The sequence below is a fragment of the Cynoglossus semilaevis genome, chromosome 4 (assembly GCF_000523025.1).
Source record: "Cynoglossus semilaevis isolate Cse_v1.0 chromosome 4, Cse_v1.0, whole genome shotgun sequence".
Lineage (NCBI taxonomy): Eukaryota > Metazoa > Chordata > Actinopteri > Pleuronectiformes > Cynoglossidae > Cynoglossus > Cynoglossus semilaevis.
In genome coordinates, this window is record NC_024310.1 from 5,686,540 (window position 1) to 5,714,410 (window position 27,871).

A 27,871-nucleotide genomic window follows, 5' to 3' on the forward strand; every position below is an offset into this window, starting at 1 on the left:
TCTTTGGTGCTGGAGGAGAAAAGCGATGAACCTGAGACTTTGAAACAAACCAGAGAGCCGGCAGCAGAGAGAGAGCACACACTCACACACACTCTCTCTCTCACACACACATCATGCTGACAGCTGTTGAGCGCTGACGGATCTGCAGTGAGCGACGCTGGACAGCGGAGCTGAGGTAGGCTCGTAGCAGCTGTGACTGGTGATGACCTCACTGCTGTTACATAAAAAACAGGAATGGCTACCAGATATGTGTGATTTAAAAAAAAAAAAGTTTATCTCAGTGTGACAGTGTCAGTCAGAGTTTTACCAGTTTATTGATGTTATTTTGTGTTTATTCTCAGAACTGACTTCACAGGGTTTAACTGTCTCACTTGTTTGACTTCCTTTGAAGACTTTTGATTATATTAAAAAAAAAAAAAAGTTTGACAGTTGATCACCTTTTGAAGATCAAGCCGTGTCTCTTTTGTTCTCAGAGTGGAGACTGTTGACATTGAGACGCAGAGCTTTCTAGGAGAAGACATCCCAAGACAGAGCTCCAGGACTGGGGATAAATTAGACCTGACCCTTGACCTCCCCTGCAGACTTTCACCTCCCAACCTTTGTCTGTTAGTCCCCACCCCTTCCACCCTCACCCTCAGCACACAGACCGAGGCTTCACTCTCTTCACACTGAGAGGTTGTGTCTCGTCCAGTGCAGACAGAAGAACTCATGGAGGCACCGACGCTGGCCGAGATGGGAGATCTTTGTCAGCAGTGCTCTCCCTCTCCGGAGGGGGAGACTGTGTGCTCGGCTCTCACCCGTTATGAGAACACGCTCAGGGATGCCATCAGAGAGATCCACTTGGACGTCAGTGCCTTTAAGTTGGGCATGGAGCGGCGTCTGGAGGAGACGGCCAATCAGAGCGGGCCTCTGGGCCGGGCCGTGGCTCAGCTCCAGCAGGAGAACAGGCAGCTGAGGAGTCAGCTGGAGGCTCTGGCTCAACAGGTGGAGCTTTTGAGCGCGATCAGGTGTGATCGGAGCGGCGTGAAGAACAACAACTACAACGGCCTGAATCACAAGAACCACCTCAATGACATTCAGGAGAATCATGCCGAGATTAAAGAGGTGGTCTACGGTAAAGGTCAGGCCAATGTCCACATCCAGCCCTGCTCCCTGGGGAGTCCGACCCAGGCTTACAATGGCTCGAGCAGTCAGACCAGCCCTCCGTCGCCCACGGCCACCTTCCCAACCTCCCCCAGCTCCAGCAGTCCTCCAGCCACCTCCAGGGTTTCCTCCATGGTGACCGGCCCGGTGTCCAGCAGCCCATCCACCGCTCGCTTCTCCAGCAGAGCCACGTTTGCCGTCTCCAGCAAAACAAACGTGAGTACTGCATTTCATGCTTCATGTCTTGTGTTGGTTGGTTGTTCTGCTTATGTAGCGCTAATTCCGGTTTAAACATTTAGTGTTTGTTGTGTGTAAACTTTCTTGTGTTAACCTGACAAACTATAGCGTACGTATACTGTAGGCTTTAAAAAGTCTTTCACTTCATTAAAAAGGTTTATTTTACAAATTTTAAAATAAACAACATTTCATTTCCTCTAAGGTCAGAGGTTGATCCTGATCCTCCCCCTCATTTCTACTTTCTCTCATTTCTACTTCTTTAGGTTTTAAAAGTGTATGACATTCTTTTAATTCCTTTGCTGTCAGCTATCTATTCTTCACACAGTGATTGTCTCAAAAAAGTCCAAAAGTCATCAGCAAAGAAACTGACTTTATGGCTGGGCTAAATCATACACAATGTATTGACTATAATGACTGCACAATAATTACTAACACCACTTAGTGATGAACTTTAATCCATCTGTTTGTCGATTTTAGTGATTTGATTCAGGACTTTTTAAAATGGTATTACTACTGCAATATTATTTTGTCTTATTTTATTTGGTCAATCTAGAGAAGGGCAGTGTGTAAAATGGTTAAAATGGACTAGTTTATTATGGAATATTGTGATTCATCACATTTCATTGTAACTTATTTTAGAATGGAAAGAGAAACAGTCTCTGCTACAGAGACTCCATATAAGGAAAAGAACAACACTGGTTTAACTGCAGTAACAGTGATTAAACAGTCGGTGACGGAACACCTAGAGCAGTGAAGCAGATCGAGACGGGAAATGATGAATTAATGAAAGCAAAAGTAAAACTGAAGAACACAATGATGTCAACCACACAAAGTACCTGATTAGATTTGTCTGAAGTTTTACTTCCATAAACCACTGAGGTTGGAGCTGTTACTGAAAATAACTTACCATCACAGTGGCACATGTTCTTAATGCTCAACATACTGTATAATTGTTTGAGTATCAGATTATATATTCAGGTTAGGGACGTCCGATATTTTCATCACAGTGGCACATGTTCTTAATGCTTAAAATACCATATAATTGTTTATAATTGAGTATCAGATTAATAAACTTAATTAATTAACTAATTTCTGATTAGGCCTGGTAATATTTATCTATTTATCTCTACAACCCACTATATGAGTGTCAGATTAATTAAATGAGCTGCAGTGCTGCCATCTAGTGAGTTTCACTTTACTATACATCAGTTTATCCCCAAAATTATTTTTAGGGCACGCATCATCTGGCAAAACCAGACCCGTATTGCGATTTTGGGTTTTCATTATCGGAGGAAAAAACGATATTATCGGCCCGACGCCTTTATTCAGGTACAGGACACTTTGTACTAAAGTCATTTAGTCCTGGTAAATCCTCAGTGACCCCACAGCAGCTCAGAGTGGAGACAGACATGGATGGAAAAACCAGAGTACAATGGCAGAGGCCATAATCCAGTAATTGCTGTGTAATTTCCTGGTTTGCGTTAGGGCACCAGTGTGGACAGGCAGAATGAAGCCGTTGTTATTGCAGCAGAGTGGATGTGTGTACGACACTCAGTGTCACTGTGTGTTGGGCTGCAGCAGGATGCTGTGGGATTACGAAGTACAGTAACATGAGTGGCGAAGGCTCCTGGGAGGTGCGGTCAGTGCGGTGGTGTAGCTCCAGTCAAATATGTTAAATTGGTGTTGTGAAATGTTGAGTGCTGCGGTCAGACATTATCACGGTACTGCTTTTAGAGGTACTTAGTTTTAGCCGGGTGATTAAGTTCTTTCTTTAAAAAGAAATACTGGCTCAGAATATATACTGTATTCAGGGTTAGGAATTATAGTTTATTTATGAAAAGCAGAATTACCTTGAACCCAATTTATATTTCATTATCCATAGCTCGTCAGCACCAAAGTGCAGACTGTGAAAAACTACCCAAATGTTTTATTCATTTTTCATCCCTTGTATTTTTTCTTTCTGTATTTTTTCCTCCTTACATGTTATGGCAAGAGATAATTCCTGGATTCTCAGGTCAAGGTGACTTACACCTCAGCCAGTACATTATCATCAGGTCAATCATTCATAGGAATAGTGGTTAGCTGGGGGTCATTTTTATTTTAGTAGCTTTTCCTGAGTAATAAACAGTGATAACACAACGACCACATCGTCGTCTTTTTTTCTGATTTGTCTTTTATTGAAGGGACAAAAAGGAGGATTTCCTAGTTTCCATGTTACATTAGTCATCTGTTAACAGAGGAGTCTGCCATTTTCCAGGTTTCCACTGGATTGAAAATGAATTTGATTTTAAGAGCTGAGAGGACGTGATGTCACCGGTCACTGGTCATAATTTCCAGCTCTTATGTGTTCAGAAAAGTCTGAATGGTGAAGATTAGCATCGATGACAAATGCGTACAAGAGGATGGTTAAGATTAGAAGTGATGTGAAGGATTTTTGAAAAATACTTTAATATAATATTTTGACAAAAATAGATTCAGTTTTTTCAGTTTCTTCTTCCAAGTTTCTTCTTTTCATACAACATCTGGTTCATTGTGTTGCAGTTTGGCAGCAGAGTGACTTCAGTTTCAGCATTCATTTTCATTAGCGTCTACACCAGTGAGGTTCCAACTCGTCTGGAGTTGGAACCTGTAAAGTATTTGAACACAGAGTAATACACACAGTACGTGTATTATTCTAAGATTTTAATACCTTATTACAGTTTTATTATATAAACGAATGCGCTTTAGTTTCTACTTTATTGTCTGAGCTGACGTTGCTCACTGTTGTAAACATTTTGATTTTTGGAAATATTTACACAGTGGAAATACAAGGTAAGGAGTTTAATTTCAGTTGGTTGAAGGTGTGTATCATGGGGTACACTGGGGTACACTGGGGTACACTGGGGTACACTGGGGTACACTGGGGTACATGATACCATGAGGAAATACTATGAGGTGAGGCAGTAGGAAGTAAAAATGGCTCGATGATACAAAAAGTGTGTGAATGTGACCCAATGTTGGGTTGTGTGTTTGAAGAAACCAGGTTTTGTTCACGTAAATTCAAGTATATTCAAAAACTGCAAGTTTTGTAGTGTCCAGCTCAAGCCAGCAGGTGTCACATTTTATGATTCGTTTCAGTAGGCGCAGGGTAACCGATACAGTAAATGTGTATTTACACGTCATATTTGTTCTGGACAACTGAACATATGTGACCTTTGGACAAATGTTATATTTAGAGCCCTGGTCTACAGCAGTTGTGATAAGATTATACTATACTTGGTGTTTAAATATTTACATTATTTAATTGGATACTGTTTTCAGAGCAGGAGGTCGTCATCTCCGTCTGCTGAGGCCATATCTGTAAACACACTCTCTTTATGGATCATTCACGTTTGTTTCTTGTAACCTTTTTTTGTTTGTTTTTTTTTGTTTGCCAAAGCCTGTCACACAGTCGAGCAGATATCCCTTCTCTGTGCACACATCATGCAAATGGCTCTACTACCTCTTTTAGCTGTAATTACCAAAGTACGAGGTTGAATAGAACAGAGGAATGTTATCTTCTGTGAAATCATGTGGTCAGAGTTTGACAACACAAGGGTACCTTTGTTTGTGTGTGTCTGCCGTGGCTGGACCCCTGCTGTCAGCTCAATACACACACACACACACACACACACAGCTCACTCTCACTTAAAACCTGGCAACAAACGGGACACGCAAGATTTCAAGTAAAACTGTACAATGAATGAAAAATTTGTATTTTTTTAGATAGGAGATTTTGATTTGTTGCTGCTGTTGTCAGATTAAGTACAGTATTTTGAATATTTGTTATTTTAGTTCATCTAATTTCCTTAAATTTCCAAATACACACTGTGTCACTGAGGACATGGATGTCCAAGATCAGTGGGAAGAAACAAATAAATGCTGTTAGAAACACTGCTTTAGTGGAAAAGTTTTACAGTATTTTTCGAACTATAAGTCGCACCAGCCAAAAAATACATAATGAAGAAGAAAAAGCATATATAAGTTGCTCCGGCCAGCTAGAGTGCCCTCTAGCGGCTGTCAATGTGAAAATAACAAATGTAAAATTACATATTTTAATATATAAGTCGCAAACCTAACCAAAGGATGATGAAAAAAAAGTGCGGCATATAGTCCGAAAATACGGTAATAAAGGCTTCAATATGGTCTGAATCAGGGCTCCCAGAATCCCCTGCTGACATTTTCAGCTACACTGAACTTAACCTTTACTCTGATGTTTACATAGTGAATTCATGCCTGGATACGTGTCCTGAAACTAGTGTTCTAAAAAACTCTCAACTGTCACTTTAATGGCTGGACTCCAAGCTGAAGTCTTCCTCTGCAGAACTATGTCTGTGTAGGATTCTGCTCCCCAGCTGTTACTAGGCAACACACACACCTGCACATGCTCACTCGCCTCCAGGACACACCTGTGGCGGCCTGTGCCGACTCTGTGTGATGTATGTTGAAAACCCACCTGCAGCCGGTACATCACAGGGAAGCGTCTCCTCTCTTCTCCCTGGGCTTCAAACCAGAGACCAGGTGAAGTATGTGGAGATCATTTAATCAGCGGAGGTGAATGGTACAGCACAGCCTTCTGTGTGTGTGTGTGTGTGTGACCAGACTTGTCACTAATATTATTCACCGTTTGCTTATATAAGACCGCAGTTCTTGTGTGGCGATATCTGAGAAGCTCTGTCATAGTTCACTGGCTCTGGTCCACTCTTCTGATTCACGACCGTGGAATTCACATCAAATACTTGAATGAATGAATGAAAATCCAGCTGTGTGTGTAAGTGTGTGCGGCTGTGAGGTTCGTAAAGAAGCAGCTGTAACTGTTTCCTGTCCGTTAATGGTTCTGAGCAGCGGGATTTAGTCAAGATTAGGATTAGGGACAGAGACTCCAGCCTAAATGACCAGTCTCGAATACTCTTTGACAACACACACACACACACAAACACACACACACACCGTCTGTAGACGACACTGCTGTTGCCAATTATGCTGCCAGAACGGCCATCTCAATGGGCCATTGTGTGGGTTCTTGTGCTTCATTGAGACTACATTGAGTGTGGAAGGATTCTAGAAGCAGCTCCTCTCTCATCTGTCCTCCTCCTCTGAATCACTTCCTCACTAATTCCTCTCTTTTCTTCTGTCTCTCTCCTGCCGTTCTTCATTTCCACTTCAGCCCCAGAGGCTCCGACTTGTTTTAATTAATATCAGCCTGAGAAAAGCACAGGGTTTAACAGTGTACACCAGGTGTGTCAAACATACGGCCCGCAGGCCAAAAACCGGCCCACTAGGGTGTTCAGTTCGGCCCACTTGGTGAATTTTTACTCTTACATTTACAGTTTTATCACCAAAGCTATGTGAATTATTTTTCCTTACTTTTCCTGAAAGTAAAAGTTATATTTGGTAAACACCTAGTTAATACTCGCTGAGCTATGGTTTACCTTCATCTGAATTCTGTTTACAGATTAAGTTTAATGTTCTTCTCTCTCTCTCTCTCTCTCCTTCCCTCGCTCACTGTTAGTGGTGTTTTCAGATGATCTGATCTGCTCAGGGGCAGATCAGATCATCTGTCAGGTCATCACCTCAGCTGTTCCAGTACAGTTGCTTGCATCACACGTTATATAACCACTGTTTTAAGAAGATAGATGTGTTGAGAGTGAGTGATTTTTTTTTCTTACTTGGTCTTAAACGGTCGACTGACCAGGCAGTCACATGACGTCACACATGATGGGTTTGAAACAGAGCAGCGGTAGACAGGATTACTGGAAAAAGGGTAACTGAGTGGAATTCAGAGGTTATTAAAATAACAATTTGTGACTTTAATCGTCTTTCCTGGGCTGCTCCAGACTGGAGGAAAAAAAACATCTTCATTTGTGAAGCCAAACTTTTTGCTACAGATGTTTAAACTTCTTTCTATTTAGGATTCAGATCAGACAGGGCTTCAAAAACCCGTGTGATGTAACAGATTTGGTTGGAAGTGATATTCCTGGTGTTAGGAAGAACAATTGATTTTCAACTTTGTAAAATAATCAGTCTTAATATGAATGGAACAGAATCCCTCAAATGTGGGGAGTCAGCTAGGTCAGATTAGCTTAGCCAAAATTTTGGGTGTCTGGTTTGTGTCAGCTAGGTCAGATTAGCTTAGCCAAAACAACGGCTGTCTGGTTTGTGTAAAAATAAAAAAGTATCCAATGCAATCCTTTTAATGTCTGTGATCAGAATACAGGTGTGAAGTTTAATTTGTTAGAGTCTTGAAGGACCGTTGCGCACGTTGAGAACCAAAAAAGTGTAAATGCTAACAGTTCAACATAACAAGCTAACACAACTTCTCAAAAGCCGGCTTACTGCAGTTCCTCTCTGTCTTAGACCTACAGTATCTGTCACAATGTACTGTTAGTTTTCACATGTTCACTGAAGTATCAGCAACAAGATCTTCAGTGATAAAACAAATAAACTCATGTTCAGTAGTCTCTTTCTACATAAGCTCTACAGTCATTACACCAACCTGTTGTAGTTTATTTAACTAATAATTATACTGTAAAAACTACATTTTCCTGGTGTGGGATGAATAAAGTCTTATCTTATCTTATTAATTATTGGCTGTAAATCAGAGTCTTGCCTCTGTGTGTCGTCGACCGAGTCTCTCTGGTCTTTTGAATGATGTCATCTTAGATCCTATCAGGTTTCATTCCCTCGTCCCAGCCCCGCAGCCGTCGGCTCCGTCTCCCCTCTGACGTTTCTCAGCTCAACTTTGATACTATCTGTTTTCTTATCGGCACACACACCAGAGACACACGCTTTGGGCAGCAGACCATGGCAACATGTAGCCAGCAGTGTTTTAGTTTAGTCCCAGTCTGAGGACAGGCTGATGAATAGATTGAACCCTCAAAGTTCGAAGAATGTTCTGAACCCCGTCCAAAGTGATCGGAGCCTTGATTACGACACTGCTCATGTGCACGTTCACTACAAACAGCGTTGGCTGTTAACGTGTCGGCAGAGTCACAGTGAAACAAAGGGGTTAAGACAGGGAACGTTTGACCTCAGATCACTGCCTTTGATCTGCAGAAATAAAACATTACGTCAAGTTCCATACAAAAATGTTGTGGTTTACTTCTATTTTGAATGAGGTCATTGGCCGAAACAGCTCACTTCTATTACAGCATATATTTAAATTCAGTGGGGCAGATGGTAGAGTTTAAAAAATGCTTTTCTGATGGATGACATAAGCACAAATGCAGGACAGAATAAATACAGACACAGAACATTCTTGAGTTGGTTCATTTCTTTTAGCTTTTCACCCTTAGTTTGACTAATGGCTGATCCTGAGTCCTGGTCCTGAGGCTGGGGGGCGGCTCATTAATGACTCATTCCAAGAACTTCTGATTTAGGAATGACACCAGTCGTGGTGTCTTCATTACTTACAAAATGACCCTTAGACAAAAAACCTGGATCGTGACAATAGAGACTGTGCAGTTGCCAGGAATAATGGACGATATAAATCAAGAAAGATCTTTCCTTATTTGTTTTAATGGGATGAATAATTCAAATGAGTTTGTCAAGCAGCACTTGGGTTTTTTTTTTTTTTCAGCCACAGTGGCGCGTAACTTCGTCAAGTTATGGCTGCAGTCTATGGTCAGACCTTTGACTGTAATAAGATAAAGAACGTTTCATAATGGAGTCCATCACAGACCTGTATTGATAGTTAAAAATGACAAACTTCAACATTGTATTTTGTTGGATATTGGATTGTTTTATTGTTTTTTGTTTTTTATTAAAAGTTTAAATCACATAGAAAACTGATAGGACACAGCTCAGGGGCAAGTGTGTGTGTGTGTGTGTGTGTGAGTATGGGGGGTGCACATGCTTGGGGGGTTTAACAGAAGTATGCAGCCACTCCCTGGCTACCCCTGGCTCCCTTAATGACTTCCAGACAATAGTTCATGTTCCCGTCATCATTGCTGTGGAAACAGGTTAATAAATGACCAGCTGGTGGGATGGCTCACCCGCCTTACCCCCTTATCCTCCCTCACCCATGCTGCCCTGAAGAACCACTAAGCCTTACTGGAAGACTCCTGGAGGAGAATTTAAGGTCAAGCACTTTAGCTCGGTCGGCTCAGTTCACATGGGAATATGGCACAAATTTCATTTAGTGGCACTCAGGTCCAGTGTTTCTGGAACAATGCCTGGAAGGCTCTGAAAGAAAATCAGTTTGAAAAGTGCAGGGTCTCAGAGGGGGAGAGCAGGGGGTTTTGGTTATCAGGTTTAGTCAGACATTAAGTCTCTGACCACAGGAGGGTGAGCCACGTACACGTACTGCAACTCCGGGCTTTTGGAAACTCAGGGGAAAATATAAAAATGGCCCAGAGTTAATATGTGTGCTGTCAGTCTCTGTGGTGATGAAATATAAAAACTCCAGATAGGTTGGAGAGAGAGACGGTCTAAACCGAGAGAGAGAGATGGAATATTACTGTGTAACAACCTGAATGTTATAAATAATCAGTGGATTAAATAAGACACAGCTGTAAAACCAACAAAAGAACTTCAGAGTGCAGAAGAAAAAAATGTTTGTAAAATAATATGCAAAGTATGTTGGGGAACGAGGTGGATGATTTATTTATTGTTATTATCATTATTATCATTATTATTATTATTAACCTGTTTCACCAACAGTCTAATTCCACCAGATCAAAATAAAATCCTCACATATTTTATCATCAATATCTTCCAAAATGTTACTTTGTGATCCCTGTCTTGAAATTATATACAATTTTTTTTTTTGTAGAAAAACTTGATTGCCTAGAGGAAAAATAAAAGTAAATAAAAATGGAATCACATTGTCCAGACGTAGTTTTCTTCTATAAACTCTCCAAAGATGATGCAGAATTAGGGTGAATTGGAGACTCAGTGTGAAGTGTTTGTTTCTATTCAGTATATTATACTGTATTAGCTCCAGTGATGGGTAGTTGTGCTGGATGGATCCATTTTGTCTTTCAGCGCTGACCTTTTGTCCAGCCTTATAGTAAATGTGTCAGACTTACCTCCTCATCACCCCGGCCTCCTCTACCTCTACCTCACTGCCAGGAACAGAGGAGGACCAGAGGACGAGGGGAGGGAGTGTGATGGGGAGCGTGGGGGAGTTGATCTCTATTATTGCCATATGTTGAAGCTATACATTAGCCAGAAATGAGGGCTGTAATGAAAAACGATCGTTCACCCGCATCGACGTCCAGCAGGACCTGGTTCCCTGAGAGACCTCTGCTGAATTTAATACAAGTGTAAGAACAGATTAGTTGACATCACTCACCAAATAAGGACATATAAGGACATAATGCATATATATATATATATATATATACATATTCACAGTGGGTGGTCCTTTACCATGAGGTTAGTGAAGACTGTTTCTGCTTGAACGACCACAAAGTGCTAAATCACCATGTGAGAACCTACTGTGTCGAACATAAAAATTTAGCATTTAACATGATCACAGTCCTGGTATTCTGGACCAATGACAGCTGGCAGGGGCTCTGGCTCCCCGTGTGACCCGGAAAAGAATGAAGTAGAAGATGAATAAATAAATATCTTATACTGAAAGTCCATTAAAGCTGTTCAGTGGATGATCGTTTAGATACAAGTTGTGGATTGGTAGAGCTGCCTTCACTACTCACCACCTGTACTTTCTAATGTAACAGTGTAATGACACTTTAAACAACATCTCATGTTGAAACTATTTAGGACCACTCCATCACTGTTGTTGTTTTTGTTTGCTTTTCTGGTCAGAGGGGAACAACAGCAGTCCAAAATAGTCTTTTCTTTTTTCCCAACGACTGCTTTTTTGTCGTTGTGTTCTAAAATTGTACCTTGTTTTAACCAGAAGAAAGTAGATTTTTACTTCCTATTGTCTGTTCACCAGGGTCGCTGCCCTGTTGCCGTCTCTAAACATAGAAAGTCAAGTTCTTTAGCTCCAGCTTCAAAGGCTCTGCTCATCTTTTAGCCTCTTCTCCAATTGTTATTTCCCACGATGTTTCCAGTCCAAAATAGCAGACTGTGTGAATCTAGTGTTTAAAGAACAGGTGGTGTGAGTGTGTCTGTCCTCTATAAAAGGATTCCTCCAGAGGCTCCTAGGATGGAAATGACAGAGCAAGAGTCAACTGTCCTAACTGCTAACTGAGCTAATAGCTAAGAGCTACACACACACACACACATTGTTTGTCCCTGATTCTCTCAGACAGCACTTTGATGATAACACACACACAGGACCAAGAGATGTATTTTAAAATATTTAAATTATTACATTCATACCTATTACATATGTATTTGCATCAGCTGAATTAGCTGTATTGTTTGTTTTTCTGAAAGTAGAATTTTACTAAAATGTAACTCAAGATCACATCACGCTGGTAACACACGGCTTCAATTAATTTCACTATAACCTTAACCCATAAAAATAAAAAATAAAAATCAGGGTTTAAAATTCTTTCTCAACAGTTAGAGAAGACACAACAAACGTTGGATCACTTTTCCACCACAGAGAGCCCTAATCAAATACACACCCTCCCCCGACATTCCTCCCAAGGCTGACCTGTTCCCACCCACCACTCACCGTTGCCCCGAACATCAACAAAGCCTTTAATAAAAGTGTCAGTGTCAGTGATGATGATGCCCGTGACAGTTTAAACAATGTTCTCGGACTAAACACAGGACATGGCACCGACCCAGCACCATCGCACCTCCTGATGTCAGGACAGGTTCTGGAATGTGCCACATCCAAACACATAGGTTTACCTTGCATCAGTGCGGTACTTCTCAAATAGTGGGGCTGGCCCCCCTTGGGGGAGGGCGGGGGGGTGCGGTGAGGTGTCAGGGAGGGCGTGAGGGGCTTCCAATGGAATATGGCACCCTGATGTACCACTGTAGTAATGCTTGAATGACAACAAGCTTCCAGTCACTAGGTGGCAGCAACGCATTCAGTGGTTTGTACAGGTTAAAATATACATGTGAAATTATATATTTTAAATATATAAGTCACACCTGAGTGACCCAGCCAAAGGTTGAAAAAAGGTGCGACTTATAGTCCAGAAAATACGGTAATCAAATACCTTAAATACCCTTGACGGTTTTCAGTCTTCTGTACAATAACTTAGTGTTTCTCAAACTTTTTTTTTGGGGACCCATATTTTAAAAGTCACAAACCTTCACGACCAAAGTCAATAGACATTATTCATAAACTCCTGGGAAACAAGATGAGAGACAACCCAAAAAAACCCTCTTGTGACAAAACAAGATGAGAGACAACCCAAAAAAAACCCAGCTGAGGGTCGCAACCCAGTCTTTGGGAAACAATGCATTAACTGAAACATCAGTACAGACTACGGCCAGGAAAAAATAAATCACTTGGACTGTAAACTGGTGAGGTATTTAGAGAGCCAGCCTCTGAGTGGTGTTTGTGAAACCTGACTGATTCTTATGGAGTGACTGTTTATATTACGTGGTGAAACCATGTTTAACTAACATTCGCCTCTAGAGCCATGTAGGTACATACTGTAACACGACTCTATCTTTCTCCTGGTGCTTTATTTTTGTACAATTGAACCATGTTCCAGGCGACTGGTTTGTGATAACAGTCCTGGCCACAATGAGCAGGTGAAATAATGTTTTCTTTTGTGTTATCTCTCCTGATACAGTAATCTTAAAAGCACATAATTCGGTGCATGACCTCACAGGGGGAACGAGGATAAAAGGATAGAACCATGGATGAAAAAGTGAAATGTTTCAAACTTTGGTCATGGTGAGGAAGCTGCTGGAGGTTCTCCAAAGTTCAACACCACCATACAGCTGCATTAGGTTAGATAGCCAGGAGAGCTGGTGATTGTGGGATTAGAAAGTTTAGAATTAAAGTATTTAATTCTTTCATTTTTAATTACGTTTTTTATGAAGGTTTAGTATTTAGCCTGCTATCATTAAAGTGATGCGTTAGTGTTACTGATGGGCAGAGTCTAAGACAGGGGTGTCAGACTAATTTTGGTTCAGTGGCCACATACAGCCTGATCAGATGCCAAGTGACCAGTACAGTCATAGCATAATTACCTATAAATAACAATAAAGCCATGTTTTCCCCCTTTGATTTCCTGCAAATAAGTACATTAGATAAATATTAATTTTTAATAAAATATAATTTGACAAAACACTACCAAATTAAGTGTTTCAAAATTCATCAAGTAGACCGGATTAAACCTCCTAGCGGACTGATTTTGGCCCACGCACCATATGTTTTACACCCCGATCTCAGGTATACTACACTTGGATTGCCCCCCGACTGAATTATACAATGAACCAGAATGTGATAGGTGTCACTACTGAAGGTCAAGATAAGATTGGACACAGTTTACTCCGTGTGGACAGACTTGTTGATGCGGTTGACGCTCCAAAGTGTTTCTTCCAGGATGTTTATTCGCGGCATTGCAGGCTCAACAGTGACGCACGTCTCATGTTCAGAGTTCCCCTGTTGGTGAGCGTGTACCCGAATGTTCTGCCAGAAAACAGGTCCTCATGGGTCCAGAGTTTACTGGAACATCAGCAGCTTTGCTATCGTGTTTCCCACTTCTTAGTGACATTTCATGGTCAGAGTACTCAATACCAGGAACCCCCCCTGCCCCTCCCTTCCTAAAGCCAGGCAGGCTGACTGTGGTCTCACTCCCTGGCTGGATGTTCAGCTGCTTCCATCTCGATGCCTGCCTGGTGCCTCCTCTAGAGTTTTCTAATCAGGCACAGATACAAAGTGTTCTGTCCTTTTGTGTACACAGCCATCAGTAATCCTGCTGGGTGACATCAGTTACATGTCCCATCCCAGCAGTTTCAAGTAAGATGTCAAAGGTTTTCGATGATGTATTCTAGTCCATACAGTACATGTGACTACAGTATAGGTCATTAGAAGGACATTTGTGAGTTTTCTGTAGAATGACAGTTAGAGGAGCAGCATCGATATTGATATTAAATGTAAATGTGTTTTATAAACACTGAACAACCAGTTACAACAATCTGTTGAAATTTCCGATCTTGATCTTAAATAGACCTCATACTCTAAACATTTGACTTTAATGTTGCCTCACTCATGAATGATAGCTGCTTTCATGAACAAAATGCTACTATTTCACTGTATACAATACAGTGAAATACTGTCTGTTTTACCTCACTTCCATCTTGTTGATTCTGACTTTGTAGCCATTACTTTATAAACTGTATCCATAGAACAAGCAGAGAACCTCAGTCTGCCTTTTGAGTCGGATCTGTGGTCTGGATGTTTTTAGTATTTGTCAAGAATTGATAATTCTCTGGTGTGAATCATTTTTGTATTTTTTTTTTGCATTAATTTATCATTCAAGGTTCACCTCTGCAGTTCAGGGTTTTTTTTAAAGCCAGTTCATAATTTGTGTTAGAAACCAAGAGTCTGGTTTCACCGATGTTGGACAGTTCCAGTCCTGAGTCAGGATAAATACGTCTTGAAGACTGTGCTTTGTATAAACTTATCACTTTGTGAAAAATATCAACTCTGGCAGCCATTAAAGAAGGGAAAAGCCAAAAAAGTTTTTTTTAGAAATACACCAACTTTTTTCCTCTCCTGCTGTATTGTTGTGTTTATTTTGTGAAGTTTGGCCAGATACTGTTGTTTTTCTTCTAAATGCATCAGACAGATCATTGGTAACAGTAATCAAGTTCTCTGTCAAATGCAGCGTAGAATTTGTCCTTGTATATTTAGTTACACTGTAACAGCCAAGTACGAAACACAACCAGCTGTTCATTTGTTATTGGTTACCAAGCTAAGGATACAAATGTCTGCCTGGGGGGGCAGAGGGGAAGGTCTCTTAGTCTCATTAAAGGTTTGTAGGAGCAGCACAGTCCCACTGAGACGTGACCTTGAGAAAATGTGCCCAGCTATCAGTGGTGCACTGCTGACCGGAGAAGTGTTGCTCTGTGCTTCAGGGCTGGACTATCAACACGTAGCGCTTCATCTTTCTGTCTGACAAGGCCACATGGAAAGTGACAACTTGACCCCCAGCTTATGTAGGTCAGCGGCGCTGTGTGGCTAAGAGGTCGAGATACAAGTATCTACAGAGGACGCAGATTAGCTTTTTCCACACAGCTCATTGTGTTTGGAGAAAGGAGAGCGAGGCTCTGCTGAGGATCTGCTCCAGTCACTTAGCAGGAAATAGTTGGGGTCACGTGGACTCTTAAGCTCAGCTGCTGATGATGTTTGACGTTTTAACCTGATCTCAGTTTTTTTAGTCATTTTAGCAGTTGTGCTGCGAGACCGTCGGGCCGGTTTTGGCCTCTTTCCTCCATCACTGAGTGTTTCAGTGACAGGAAGTCCTGATTTAAAACAAATCACTTCCCAGTTCTTATCAGAGGGAGAACAGAACAGAATGTTCTGGTGCCTCTACCACCTACAGCATTTCCATCCCGTGTGTGACACTAAAATGATTTGAGTCTTGCTGCACTAATTAGTCAGTTTGTTTTGTTTTGTCTAAAAGCACACATGTTGGAGAACGGTCCAAAACCTGAAGAGAGTGAAACGTTCCTGCAGTGACTTAATAACCACAAAACATCTGGATTTTTTTTTTTTTTTTTCAATGCAACAAAGCATGAGTGTACCATCGCTGTTTCATTATTAGGCACACAAACCCCAGATTCCAATAAAGTGTAGTTTTACCCTCTCTGTAGAAAGTTACTACTGAAATATTTATACCACTTGGATTTTAGCTGGGACTTTTTTTTTAACTTAAAGAGTTGAATGCCATATTTTAGGTTGGGGTTGAATGAGGTACTGACTAATGGTCTGCTGCTGCTTAGCTGGGAATTTAACTACAAGACTGAGGTTCCCTGTTTTTGGTGGGAGGAAGCCAGATTACCTGAAAAGAAAAGAAAAACACACGAGAAAATCATGCTAAGACCATCAGTTACTATGGGGCTGGAACTGTTATACTTTGTGATGTAAGGGAGGGGCACTAACCACCCACCCACCTGGGCATTTCTTGGGCATAACATTCATGTGATGTGTGTCCAAATCAACGACACAGTCTCCATGTTGTCAATTATGGAGGAAACGAGTTGTTTTCTTCATCACTCATACATTGGACACGGGTCTTTACGTTACTCTTAGTCGCCATGTTTTCATTACAGCAGGTCTTCCTCTCTGAGGCTTGTTGTCCAGGAGCCTTAGAGTGACGTCAGTGCAGAGAACATGTCAGAACCTCATATAACCACAACCATTTAACTGTCCATTAAAACTGTGTTTAACATGGAAACATCCCCCTGCAGACACCAGTGAAGGTCAGAAATGACATCATGCTAGGTATAAAAGTTCCTTTAAAAGAAAAAAAATTATGATCCCATGTGTTTTTCAGAGCATCGAGCGAGAGGAGCCAATAGAGGTGGACCCCGCCCCGCCACATGTTGGCCTGGAGAATGGACATGCTCCTACAACAGGTGAGGACATGGTTACTACTGTGGCACTGCAAGTGCTATCAGTACTACAAACAAAGCTTGGTGACTACAACACAACCCAAGTGTGAGTTTAGAAAGAATATTTTTTATTTTCTATAAAACAAAACATTAAATCAAGTTAACTGAAACTGAAGATGACGGAAGCTAGCCAAAAAGTTTAATTGTAGAACAGGCTTTAAGGCTACAGCTAACAGCTATACTCACCTACCATAAAAGTGAAAGGAAACTGGCATTTATAAAAAAAAGAAATCCTGATTTTGCAGATATAATAATAATAATGAATTGATGATTTCAAAATAAAAACAGCTATACTCACCTACCATAAAAGTTAAAGGAAACTGGCATTTATATAAAAAAAATCCTGATTTTGCAGATATAATAACAATAATAATGATTTGATGATTTCAAAATAAGGAATAAAAAACTCACCTTCAACTGAGAGACAGAGATTTGACTTAGCATTTTTTTAACCGTGTTAGCATATCTAGCTTACCTGTAGCGGAGAGGTGAAGGAAGTGACTGTGTTAGTAACTATGACACACTCTTCAGTTTACAGCTTATGTTATATAAGCTGCACTATAACATGACTCATCCTGACCTAAGTGTTGTTGTAGTCAATACATTTATTTTACACTTTTACACTGCCATATTGCTATTGTAACATAGTAAATTAAATTGTTCACAGTTTTTTATTCCACATTTACATGATCTGCCATTGGCTGTTAATAATAACCATATTTTATGTCTTTGTGCCAACTAGAACAACCGATGTTGGTCCATGGGGAGCTCTCTCCACCCACTGACTTCCCACATGAACACACGGCTCCTGTAGCCATGAGGATGCCTCACCTCCCCATCACTGCCACCACAAAGACAGCAGAGCTCAAAGGCTCTCCCAACTCTCCCAGCAGCCCGGTGGGTTCCAGGTCCTCCCCCGTCTCTGAGCCCTTGTCCCCTGGTCATATGACTAACGCCATAAACCAATCAAATGAAGAGTCTCAGGTTCAGTCAGGTAGCTCACCATCATGAATATAAACACAGTAGACTTAAGTTCATACAAACTGTAGACGACTTCACTTACAGTTCGCCTCATTGTTTTTGCTCTTAGTATCTTCTATGAAGACATGGACTCCCTCACCCATCAGAACTCTTGGATCTCCCCGTCTTCATGGTGAGCCTTGTTTTCAAGTATATTCTGTTTGATTTCTGTTGAAAATGTTAAATTTATATCTCATGCTGAAATGTTTCTCTCTTCTCTGCAGAGAAAATAAATTCAGCTCCCGCCAAGTCGGTGACCTACACTGGTTTGCAGTCACTTGAAAGGTAAAGTGAAGGGGAAAAGGAAACAGGAACGTTGTATTCTGTTTGTAACTGTTCGTCTGATCCCTGCCTGTGACCATCCTGCAGAGATGGTGATGTGAACAGTGACAAGTCCTACGGACCAACAGGAGAAAAGAGGAGGGAACTCGTGAGGTCACAGACGCTGCCTCGCAACATTGGTGCACAGAGTCGTCGATCCATCTTTGAAAGACTGGAGTCAGAAACGAATAACAAGTGAGTGCTGTTCATTAATGAATGAATTGAGGAGAATGAAATGAAGGATTAAAAAAACAACAACACTGATCTGTTTTTGTTTCTTTTTGTCTCCTACTCCCTATGTGCAGCCGACCCAAACCAGTGGAGTCCAAACCCAAACTCAAACGCTCTCAGAGTTTTGGAGTGTCCAGCGCCAGCAGCATCAAACAGATTCTTCTTGAGTGGTGTCGTTCCAAGACCATAGGATATCAGGTCAGATTCTAAAAAAAAAATGTGCAAAGTTTGGACCTGACCACAAAAAGTACAAATTTGAAAGTGATTTATGAACAAATGCTAAAAGAGACACTTAAACTGTATGGGTTAGTTTTTTAAAAATGACAAAAACAAGCTAGTCCAACAATAACTGAACAATAGCAAGGAAACCCAACTCCAAAATAGGGGTAATAATAGACAGGTTTTTTTTATCACCAAAGTAGAAACTGCTGCTGTGAGACGGAAAAGACAAAAACATCTTTTTTTAAAAGTGATGATAAATGTATTTATTTGTTTCTTTGAGCACAGACACAGTGTCTGCCCCCCCCCTTCCGCCCCCCCGCTGCCACTGTATATCATCTGTTACTGGAAGCATTATCTCCTCCTGGGTTCATACTGTACGTGCCGCAGGGAATCAATTTTCCCTGTCGATATAAAAGAAACTGAGGAGGCATATCTTACATAACTGAGGTTTTTTTTTGTTTTCTCAGCATTTCATAATTAATGTTTGAAAGTAAAAGTAAATGGAAAAAGTCGTGGATATATTTTTTGGGGCAAGCAATTCAAGTTCAAGACAAACAGTACATTCTTTTATTTAAATATTAAATTTAAATTCATATTTAAATGTCTTCTTTACTCTAGTTATATAAACTATATTAAAGCATATATTATCCAAAGCAGAGAAATCAGTACAGATTTACAGGAGTTACAGGAGGTGGGTGGTCACACTGGGATGATTTTTTTTTAAACCCAGTAAAAACAGAAAACACTCAATGCAGAGTAATAATTCTTTGTGAAACCACACTATAAAACAAGTGTTAAAACAAAGTGTGGTATAAATCATGTGTAAAGCTAAAAAAAAAGAAGAAAAAACTATAAAAAGTATAGATGTTAAAAATTAGCACTTCTAACATGAAACAGAGCCATGAAGGAGACTGAGACTGTTTTATAGAAGTAATAAATCTCACTGTCGAACATTTCTTTTTGTTTCTGAGCCTACATTTAAAATACTGTGTTTGTCACATAAACATTTCAAACTGGTGATGTTTGATTGAACTGTGTTTACACATTAAATTCTGGTATACTGTATTTAGCTGGACAGCGATACCTTCATTATGGCTCCATGACTAGATTTATAGTTGTACCAGTGAAGTCACATGATGTAACTGAACCTCGAATGCATTCATAGCAACACCCGCAGGGGAGAGTGGGGAGTAATGAGATCTCAGTATCAAACACTGACCACTAAGTCAAATACCAGTAGAGTTTTTTTTCTTTCTCCATTCTAATAGACAGACGTTCCACATTTTCAAATGTGAGAGAATTTAGACATGACCCTTTACTTGACCTGATGTCACAAAACAATTTATGACAGAGGTTCTCAAGCTCTCGGCTTCACTTTGGTATTTTGGTGCTAACATCGATTTTTGTGATCCAGCTTAGTAGACAGTTTGTTCTAATAATTCTGTGTGTATCTGACTTCAAACCGAACTCTGAGATGGTGTTAAATCAAACAGAAGCTGTGGCTCAGTCGAAGCAAAGAGGATTTTGCCTGAGAAACAGGGGAGGAAAAATAGATTAATAGGATTTTCCAATTCCCAAAAAAACCACCATTGGGTCACAACCCAGCATTTAAGAAACACTGGTTTATGACCTTTGGTGAAGGTGAAGTCAGTTTAGTGAAAATGGCACCACAGTTTCTTTGAGTACTGCTGGGACGTCAGGTTTGTATAGATGTAGCAACAATATAGTTTAAGTCAGGCTCACGTACACTGACATATTACCGAGTTCTGATACTGTTTCCACATGGTCGGTGCCAGCTGCTCCATGTGGCTATAATTATGACCAGAGTCAGGCAGAACTCTGAGGGCAATAAACATACATGCACTCACACAAACGAGAGAGAGAGAGAGAGATGTTCACCCACTGACCTCAACAAGATGCATTTCATTCAAAGCAAACTGCAGACTAATGAGGGGCAGCCTTGAAATGACATGAGGTAAAAAGCTAAAAATGTTGAAAACCAATGGCTGGAGAGGAGAGTCTGTTTTATTCATCATTATTACAAGCGGGACATTAAATATCTTTATGAAGCTTCAGTGGGCTGGCTGTGGCTTTTACAAGTCGTGTTTCAACGATCTCTCATTTCTTTCCCTGACTCTCAGCTGTTTTCCTTCGACCAACCAGGATTCTGAGATGTCAGTCACAGAATTGCTCATGCCACATCATCACCGAACAATGCTCTTTTCTCTCAACTCTGCAGAACATTGAAATCCAGAACTTCTCCTCCAGCTGGAGTGACGGGATGGCCTTCTGTGCCCTGGTCCACTCCTTCTTCCCCACGGAGTTTGACTACACCTCTCTGTCACCAGTCAACCGTAAAGACAACTTTGAGCTTGCCTTCAGGACAGCAGAGTGAGTCCAAGAAATTTAAAAACAATCCCATGCAAATTTTATTTAAATAGTATGTATAAGCAAAGGAGACGCAGTACGAGAGTACAAGATCTGGACATCCATAGTCCACAATGTAGCACCACAAAAAAGACAACACGTTGTATTTAACCTATGGAAAATTGTGCGTCCTCTTACTTATAATTTAATTTAATTTTTTGTGGTTGAGAGATCTTTAAGTCTTTGTTCACCTTTAACTAGGTGGCAGCAGATGTTTATGAAAACCAAAAAAAAAAAAGAGACTCAGCTGTTGAAAAATATCTTCACCTGCCTTTCTTCAATTCCTGGGAGTATATTAGCATTGTGTTCATCTAAACAGGCCCAATTTTCAGATTTTCACACCAAGTAGGTAAATTGAGTAAAAATGAAACTCAAATATGTTTAGGAAACACTGAGCTCAGTAGATACGAGACACCAAACCCCACGCCCCAGCACAGAGCACACAGAATCACATTTCTGTCTGTGAATGAATTAAACACAAACCAAATTGCATGACGTTCATTAGTGAGCTCTGTGGCAGATGTTAGAATTATTTCTAAAAACCACCACCTCATGGCTCCCGCTGGAGGCAGTGGATTTATGGCAACAAATAGTCTCACACATAACCCCTGTTGTTCTTCTAACTTGGTTTTTGTACAGATTAAATAAATGACATAGGTTGTATTAAAAATTGACCTTTAGCGGCTCTGTTGGCTGCATGTTTTTTTGTGTGTGTGTTTTGTGGGCAGGCGTGGGTTGGCTGATTTCCTCCAAGTTAGTTCACCATTTTATAGTAGTGTCTGGTTTTACATTTAACTCACAGCAAGTGGGTAATAAAATTTTATTCCAAAAATAGTTCACTGTTTACGAACATTAAGAGCCTCCTTTGCCGTTTGAAGGGTTAGTTGTGGTTCTTGACATTTGCTGAATTAGGCCTAAAGGGATTTATGGACCTGAACTGCATCAGTAATGAAGGTCTGGACTTTGTTGTGGTCAACGGCTGCTTGATTTGTTTTCCTTGGTCTGTTTTTTTTTTTACACTCGTCAGTGAAGCCACTGTTTATCATCACCCATGTGCTTCATACGGCGGGGTGTAACCGTTCCTGACTGCTTCACCACACGGTGCTCCTTAAGGTGTTTCTAATATGCATTCCTTATAACTGAGTGCATAGCTTCACGTAGCCATGTGCTATAGATCAACCTCTTTGGTACCGAGGTCCGATCAGCCGTTACTGCGGACTGGCAATACCACGTCATCGTTGAAGGATCATTAAATGTTCAAAATAAAACACCTTTCCAATCATTAAATTTTCAAAATAAAACAACTTTCCGCCTTTATTGTGTTAGTTTGTTCACCCAGGTCATTCTGTGCCACCCCTGGTACTGTTAGTCATTCAACACATATTAATCACCAGCTATTATGATGACCGGCTTTAAAGGTGAAGCTGCTAGGCTAGCCTGCTAACTGCAAAACAACAACACCGTTTGCTTTTGTTGATGGAAAAACGAGCAAAGGGGAAAAAAAACATACAAAAAGTTTTTGGAACTGTTTTTGGTGAATGCCTGTCATCACGTCTTAAATTCTTGGATTGGAAATTTTGACCAAAATCATTTATGTTAAGCTGTTGCTGCGGTATAAAACCTTTTAAATTCTTGGATTGGAAATTTTGACCCAAATCATTTATGTTAAGCTTTTGCTGCGGTATAAAACCTTCTTCTGACTCGTGTTTCTCTGTCTGTTTCTGCAGAGTGAAGGCTGGCTGTGACCGGCTGATCGAGGTGGACGACATGATGATCATGGGTCGTAAACCAGATCCTATGTGTGTTTTCACCTACGTCCAGTCCCTCTACAACCACCTGCGCAAGTTTGAGTGAAGCTTTGACACCTTCCTTCTTCTTTTAATAATCAACGTTTCCAGCTGAACTCAGCTGTGGACTGTAATAAAGTCCGTTTTGGAAAAGACTATGCTGCCCCCTGGTGGTGAATTGGTGAACGTATTTGGCACTATTGCAAAGATGGGTTAAAAAATGAGACTAACGCACCGGGTGTAATACAAGTTATTGTATTTGTGTGCATGCGCGCGTGTGTGTGAATTCGTTCACGATGATTAGTCGACATTTTTGATTTTCACTGTTTCACGTTTTTCGTCCCTATTACTGCACAATATTATCTTTTCTCACTGCACATATGGAATGGATTCTTTTTGACACTTCTTTGACTTCTCTCACCATAAGGACAAAACACACGGGTGGAAAATATTCGTGAAAGAACAGTTTGTTTATATGATTAAGGTAATACGTTTTGAGTGATAATTACATCTGTAAACTGAAACTGTCTCAGTGGAGTAGAAGTTAGAGGAACTTTACCCATAAACCGTGCCGTTTGACATACTTGAAATGGTCAAAACATTGAAAGTCACATTCACATGGTACATAATAAAGAATAACGTAGAAAGATCACAAAACAAATCTGCTTGTGCCGTATTTTAAACACCCTTTTAAATACAGATTATTGGTCCAGTAATTATTCAAACGTTTTGATCAAGAAGGTTGCCTTCGAGAATTAAAAAAAAATTAAATAATTGTTAACAGTACAAAAAAAAAAAAAAAAAAAATTGTTAACAGTACTCGGACTCTTAAAGTATACTTTAATGGCTGATATAGAACAAACTTCATAAAAAACAATGTAAATGTAACTAAACGTAGTAACCCGGACTTAAATCGCACAGAAAATCTGTGACATGAACTAAAATCCACTGCAGTCTGTTATTCATTTTGGTCAGGAGTAAACATTTTTTTTCCTAAGCTGTACTTATATATATTGTTCTGTAACTTTATGTGATTATGCACATAATCGAATAAACGTTGGGATTATTCTCTCTAGCAGCGTGGCTGCAGAGCTGTACCGAGAATCATGGAAGGTTCTCTCAGCCATCACCAGGCAACAACAACAACAACAACAAAGCACTCCTCTTATTCCCTGTATGTATGTATGTGTATATATATATATGTGTGTGTGTGTGTGTGTGTCGTATTTTCAGTCGTCGTCATAAAGGCTGCGCATGAGCCTTTATGACGATGACTGAAAATTCACCAAAGCAGGCGTGAAAACACCTGGATTAACAGAGTGGGTGGGTGAACGTGGGGGTGGTTCATCTCAGCTCCTGTCTGTCGACTATAAGAGCTGAGGTGAAAACTCCTCATTTGTTGTTTTATCTATTTACTGACCTCAGCTGGCGACCTGTGTGTACTTGAAGTTATGGCGTTGTTCAACGGCTCAGACTTTTCTAGATTTAAGCAGGAGCAACAAAAAGAACTGATGAAATTTAAAGATTTACACTTAGTGTTTGAAGAACAGGATCACCGCAAAGGTATGTTGTTGTTGTTGTTGTTATTATTGTTATTAGCAGTTTTAATATTGTCATTTTAATCATGATTAACTTATCATAACACGTTATTATATCATTTTATATATCATAACCTTTGATATTATTAATGATGTTAAATATTTTATCTGATCGTGTCATGAATACAAATCTTTTTCCCCAAATAATATCATAAATATCACTTGAATATTTTAAAAAACTTTAATTAAAAAAAGGGAATTAGTTGATGCGAAGAAGAAAAAAATATAAATTGAGGCCAAGAAAGTTTAGTTTCAGCATTGTAGGTGAAGAAAAATAATAACAATGAAAAACATTTTGGTTTTACTATTATAAATACTGTATATACTGTTATAAATATTTATATTTATAAATAATTTCAAAATGTCAATTACGTTTTAAAATTTTAGAATGATTTTGTTCAAAACAAAAATAATGTTTGAAGCAGGTTTTAATATTTGCCCACATTAATTAAATATAACATTATGTTTAACTTATGTTCAATAAAAAATGAAATGCATCTTAAGATGTGATGTGAAAAAAAAAATGCATCTTAAGATGTGATGTGAAAACATTTTTAAAAATGATAAAGAAAAGTTTGTCAATGAAGCTAAAATTGTAGGAGAGCAGTTTTATAAACACAAACATGTCATGCAAATAAATGTAATATCATCTAAAAATAACAGTACATCAACATGTAATGTAATGGTATGATGGGAGTGTTGTGATGCCTTCAGGTGGTGTTTTAGTAACAGTGAAGTCTCCTCTCCAGAGCCGACACACCGAGGCCCAGAGACCCAGAGGAAGAGGAAGAGAACCATCTTCAGCCGAGCACAGCTGTCACAGCTGGAGCAGGTCTTTGCGATGACTCCTTATCCAGATATCACTCTGAGGGAGAGGCTGGCAGCGCACACACACCTGCCGGAGAACAAGATCCAGGTCAATAAAAAAACTCATTTCAATCATTTCATGAAAATAGTTGACAAAAGTTTCAACCAGGAAAAATGTAAATGTGCACAAAAATAAAGTGACAAACATAAAAGGGAAGTTCATTATTCGAACAGTATTGTATATATAAAAATGTAAAGCAAATTAAAATGGACTGCAGTGCTTATTTACAATTCTGCGTAGACAGAGAAGTAATTAAAATGGACTGCAGTGCTTATTTAAAGCCACAATTCTGCGTAGACAGAGAAGCGTTGTGTTTCATTAAACAACCTTGACATTGAAAATAACTTTTACAGGTTTGGTTCCAAAACAGAAGGGCCAGAAGTATGAAAGGAGAAAGGCTCTGCAGTTCCATTAAGTCTGAGCTTGTAAATAAAGGGACGACAGATTCGTGCCGTGGATCCGTGACTCCCTCTCTCCCCATACCATCGACCACACTGCAAGATATTTACAGACACGACCAGAACCAGCGTTCTGATGATGTGGGACACATTTATTCAGACTGGTACCCGTTTCACAGCCACCCAGTTCTGACTCCCTCGAGCCCATCACCTCTTTATCAACAACCCACAGTTGGCTCATCCAGTTCAGAACCCTATCCCTGGGAGGAGGAGGAGGAGGACCAGCCTCAGCCTCAGCCTCAGCCTCAGCCTCAGCAGCACCTGGGAGCAGCAGTGCACCAGTCCTTCTCATCCCGACCGTATCAAACTTTGAGGAGCTGCACGTTTCAGAGTTTGGTTCCGTCAGGAGCTCATCAGCCTGGGTATGGTGTGAGATGTGGAGGTGGAGGTCATGGCTCCGTGGACCAGGTGGGCCCTACACATCCAAAGCAGATGTACTGGGAAGTCCCTCAGGGGGGGCAAGGACACCATCACCACCACTACCACCACCATCTCCGCCATCATAACCATCATACACAGATGGCACCACAGACCTCCATGGGATATATTTCAGATCTCATCTACAATGCTGCCATAGTCACCAACTTCCTAGAAAGCTGATGTTTGATACGGCCTGGGCCACATAGTGGAGAGTGGTTAATGCCCTTACCTTACACCAGGTTTGATCCCCAGTGTTTTTTTTTCTTCTTCTCCTGGTTCTTCTGTTTCTCTCCTGACCAGTAGTTTTTTACTCTGAGTGTAACCGGTTCCTCATCTCTATGGCTCTGTTTACACGGCGATGATACGACTGCTGTAGCCTCCAGATACGGAGCGTTTACATGGATCTGGTGCAAACAAAATGAGCGTCTAAACAGAGCCACAGAATACGACTCCGTGTCACAGACTCGGAAACTGTCCACGTTGTACCCTGTCCTCACATATCCACAGCTGGGGTAAGCTCCAGCTCCCCCGTGACCCTAAATAGGTTTTAGTGAAAATAAGTTTGTTTTTGATATGGTTTAAAATGTCACCTTTGACAATGATGATAATAATAATTGTCAAATGTTGTGAATTTCGACTCTTTCTGTTTTCTTCCTGCTTTGTAGTTGTAATGTTGGTTATTACTGTATGTTTTTTGAAACAGGCCGTGACAGGCGAAACACCACAAAGGTTGTTTCTTGCAATACCTTATAGGCATATATATGTTTTACAAATCTTACTGAATTTCTTTTACTTTTTTTCCTGTTTTTTTCTTCTTAGGTTAGAAAATGATTATTTTATCACGGAAAAATTTTATCAAAGTGAAAAATACGCAATACAAGAATAGATTTAAAATATTAAAAAGCACTGAGGGCGCGACAGCCAACCCGCGATATAGCGAGGGACGACTCTATACATTATATATTGTTTGGTGTTCGCCTTTTTCGTAAATTCACCCAGTGTTTCCAAAGTTCTTCATTCAAGCACTGGTTATTTCATAATCTTGTTTTAAAGCTGTTCAGTATAATTCTACAGTATAGGCAGGGTTAGATGACCAGACTGAATCTACCGCTGTAAATGAATCATTTAGGGCTAAAAAGTAACTGAAACATATGAACTAATTATTATTTCTTTCATAAACAAGTGAAATGTCTGAATGACATGCAGTAAGATGTCGATTGTTTTTGGCAGGTCGTTCTACTTCACTTTGCCTGCTGTGTTTGTGGCTCCTGTTTTTCCTGTTCTAAGCTGAACTGTGTCATGTAACACTCTGACCCCACGAGTATTATCTTTCAAAACATCCTGATTAAAATGATTCCTCGTGCCTCAGATACCATGACAGGAATTATTATCTTCTGTGTCAAATTATAGCGTATATATATTTTCTCATATCTCTTTGGCCTGTATCGGCGAGGTCAGATGGACGGAGGGAAGACAGAAAAATGAAAAATACTAAATTAAAGACAGAGCTCAGGGTCTATCTGCTTACAGGCTCAGTAATTCTGCCGGGATTTAAGTTTTGAAATATTACATGAGAAGTATAATACACGGACAAATATGACAGACAGCAGT

At 40.2% G+C, this 27,871-nt stretch overlaps 2 protein-coding genes across 2 annotated transcripts; both read left to right on the forward strand.

The window, feature by feature from the left end:
* Nucleotides 1-23,495, forward strand: smtnl (smoothelin, like). Its single transcript, XM_008308728.3, has 10 exons — nt 1-175; nt 474-1,359; nt 16,791-16,872; nt 17,651-17,902; nt 17,999-18,061; nt 18,153-18,213; nt 18,298-18,444; nt 18,555-18,678; nt 20,942-21,093; nt 22,857-23,495. The coding sequence occupies exons 2-10, from the start codon at nt 709-711 to the stop codon at nt 22,981-22,983; spliced, it is 1,659 nt and encodes a 552-aa protein (XP_008306950.1). The 5' UTR covers nt 1-175; nt 474-708; the 3' UTR covers nt 22,984-23,495.
* A 227-nt stretch (nt 23,496-23,722) lies between these two features.
* LOC103377781 (homeobox protein SEBOX-like) lies at nt 23,723-27,865 on the forward strand. Its single transcript, XM_008308727.3, has 3 exons — nt 23,723-24,479; nt 25,264-25,430; nt 25,736-27,865. The coding sequence occupies exons 1-3, from the start codon at nt 24,368-24,370 to the stop codon at nt 26,438-26,440; spliced, it is 984 nt and encodes a 327-aa protein (XP_008306949.1). The 5' UTR covers nt 23,723-24,367; the 3' UTR covers nt 26,441-27,865.
* The last annotated feature ends 6 nt before the right edge of the window (nt 27,866-27,871 follow it).

Bases quoted from the DNA above. Each gene is read 5' to 3' on its own strand.
- LOC103377781 (XM_008308727.3), top strand. From the start codon at position 24,368: ATGGCGTTGTTCAACGGCTCAGACTTTTCTAGATTTAAGCAGGAGCAA. The intron at 24,480-25,263 runs GTATGTTGTTGT...TCTCCTCTCCAG, and splicing joins AGAACAGGATCACCGCAAAG to AGCCGACACACCGAGGCCCA. The intron at 25,431-25,735 runs GTCAATAAAAAA...TAACTTTTACAG, and splicing joins TGCCGGAGAACAAGATCCAG to GTTTGGTTCCAAAACAGAAG.
- smtnl (XM_008308728.3), top strand. From the start codon at position 709: ATGGAGGCACCGACGCTGGCCGAGATGGGAGATCTTTGTCAGCAGTGC. The intron at 1,360-16,790 runs GTGAGTACTGCA...TGTGTTTTTCAG, and splicing joins CCGTCTCCAGCAAAACAAAC to AGCATCGAGCGAGAGGAGCC. The intron at 18,679-20,941 runs GTCAGATTCTAA...TCAACTCTGCAG, and splicing joins CCAAGACCATAGGATATCAG to AACATTGAAATCCAGAACTT.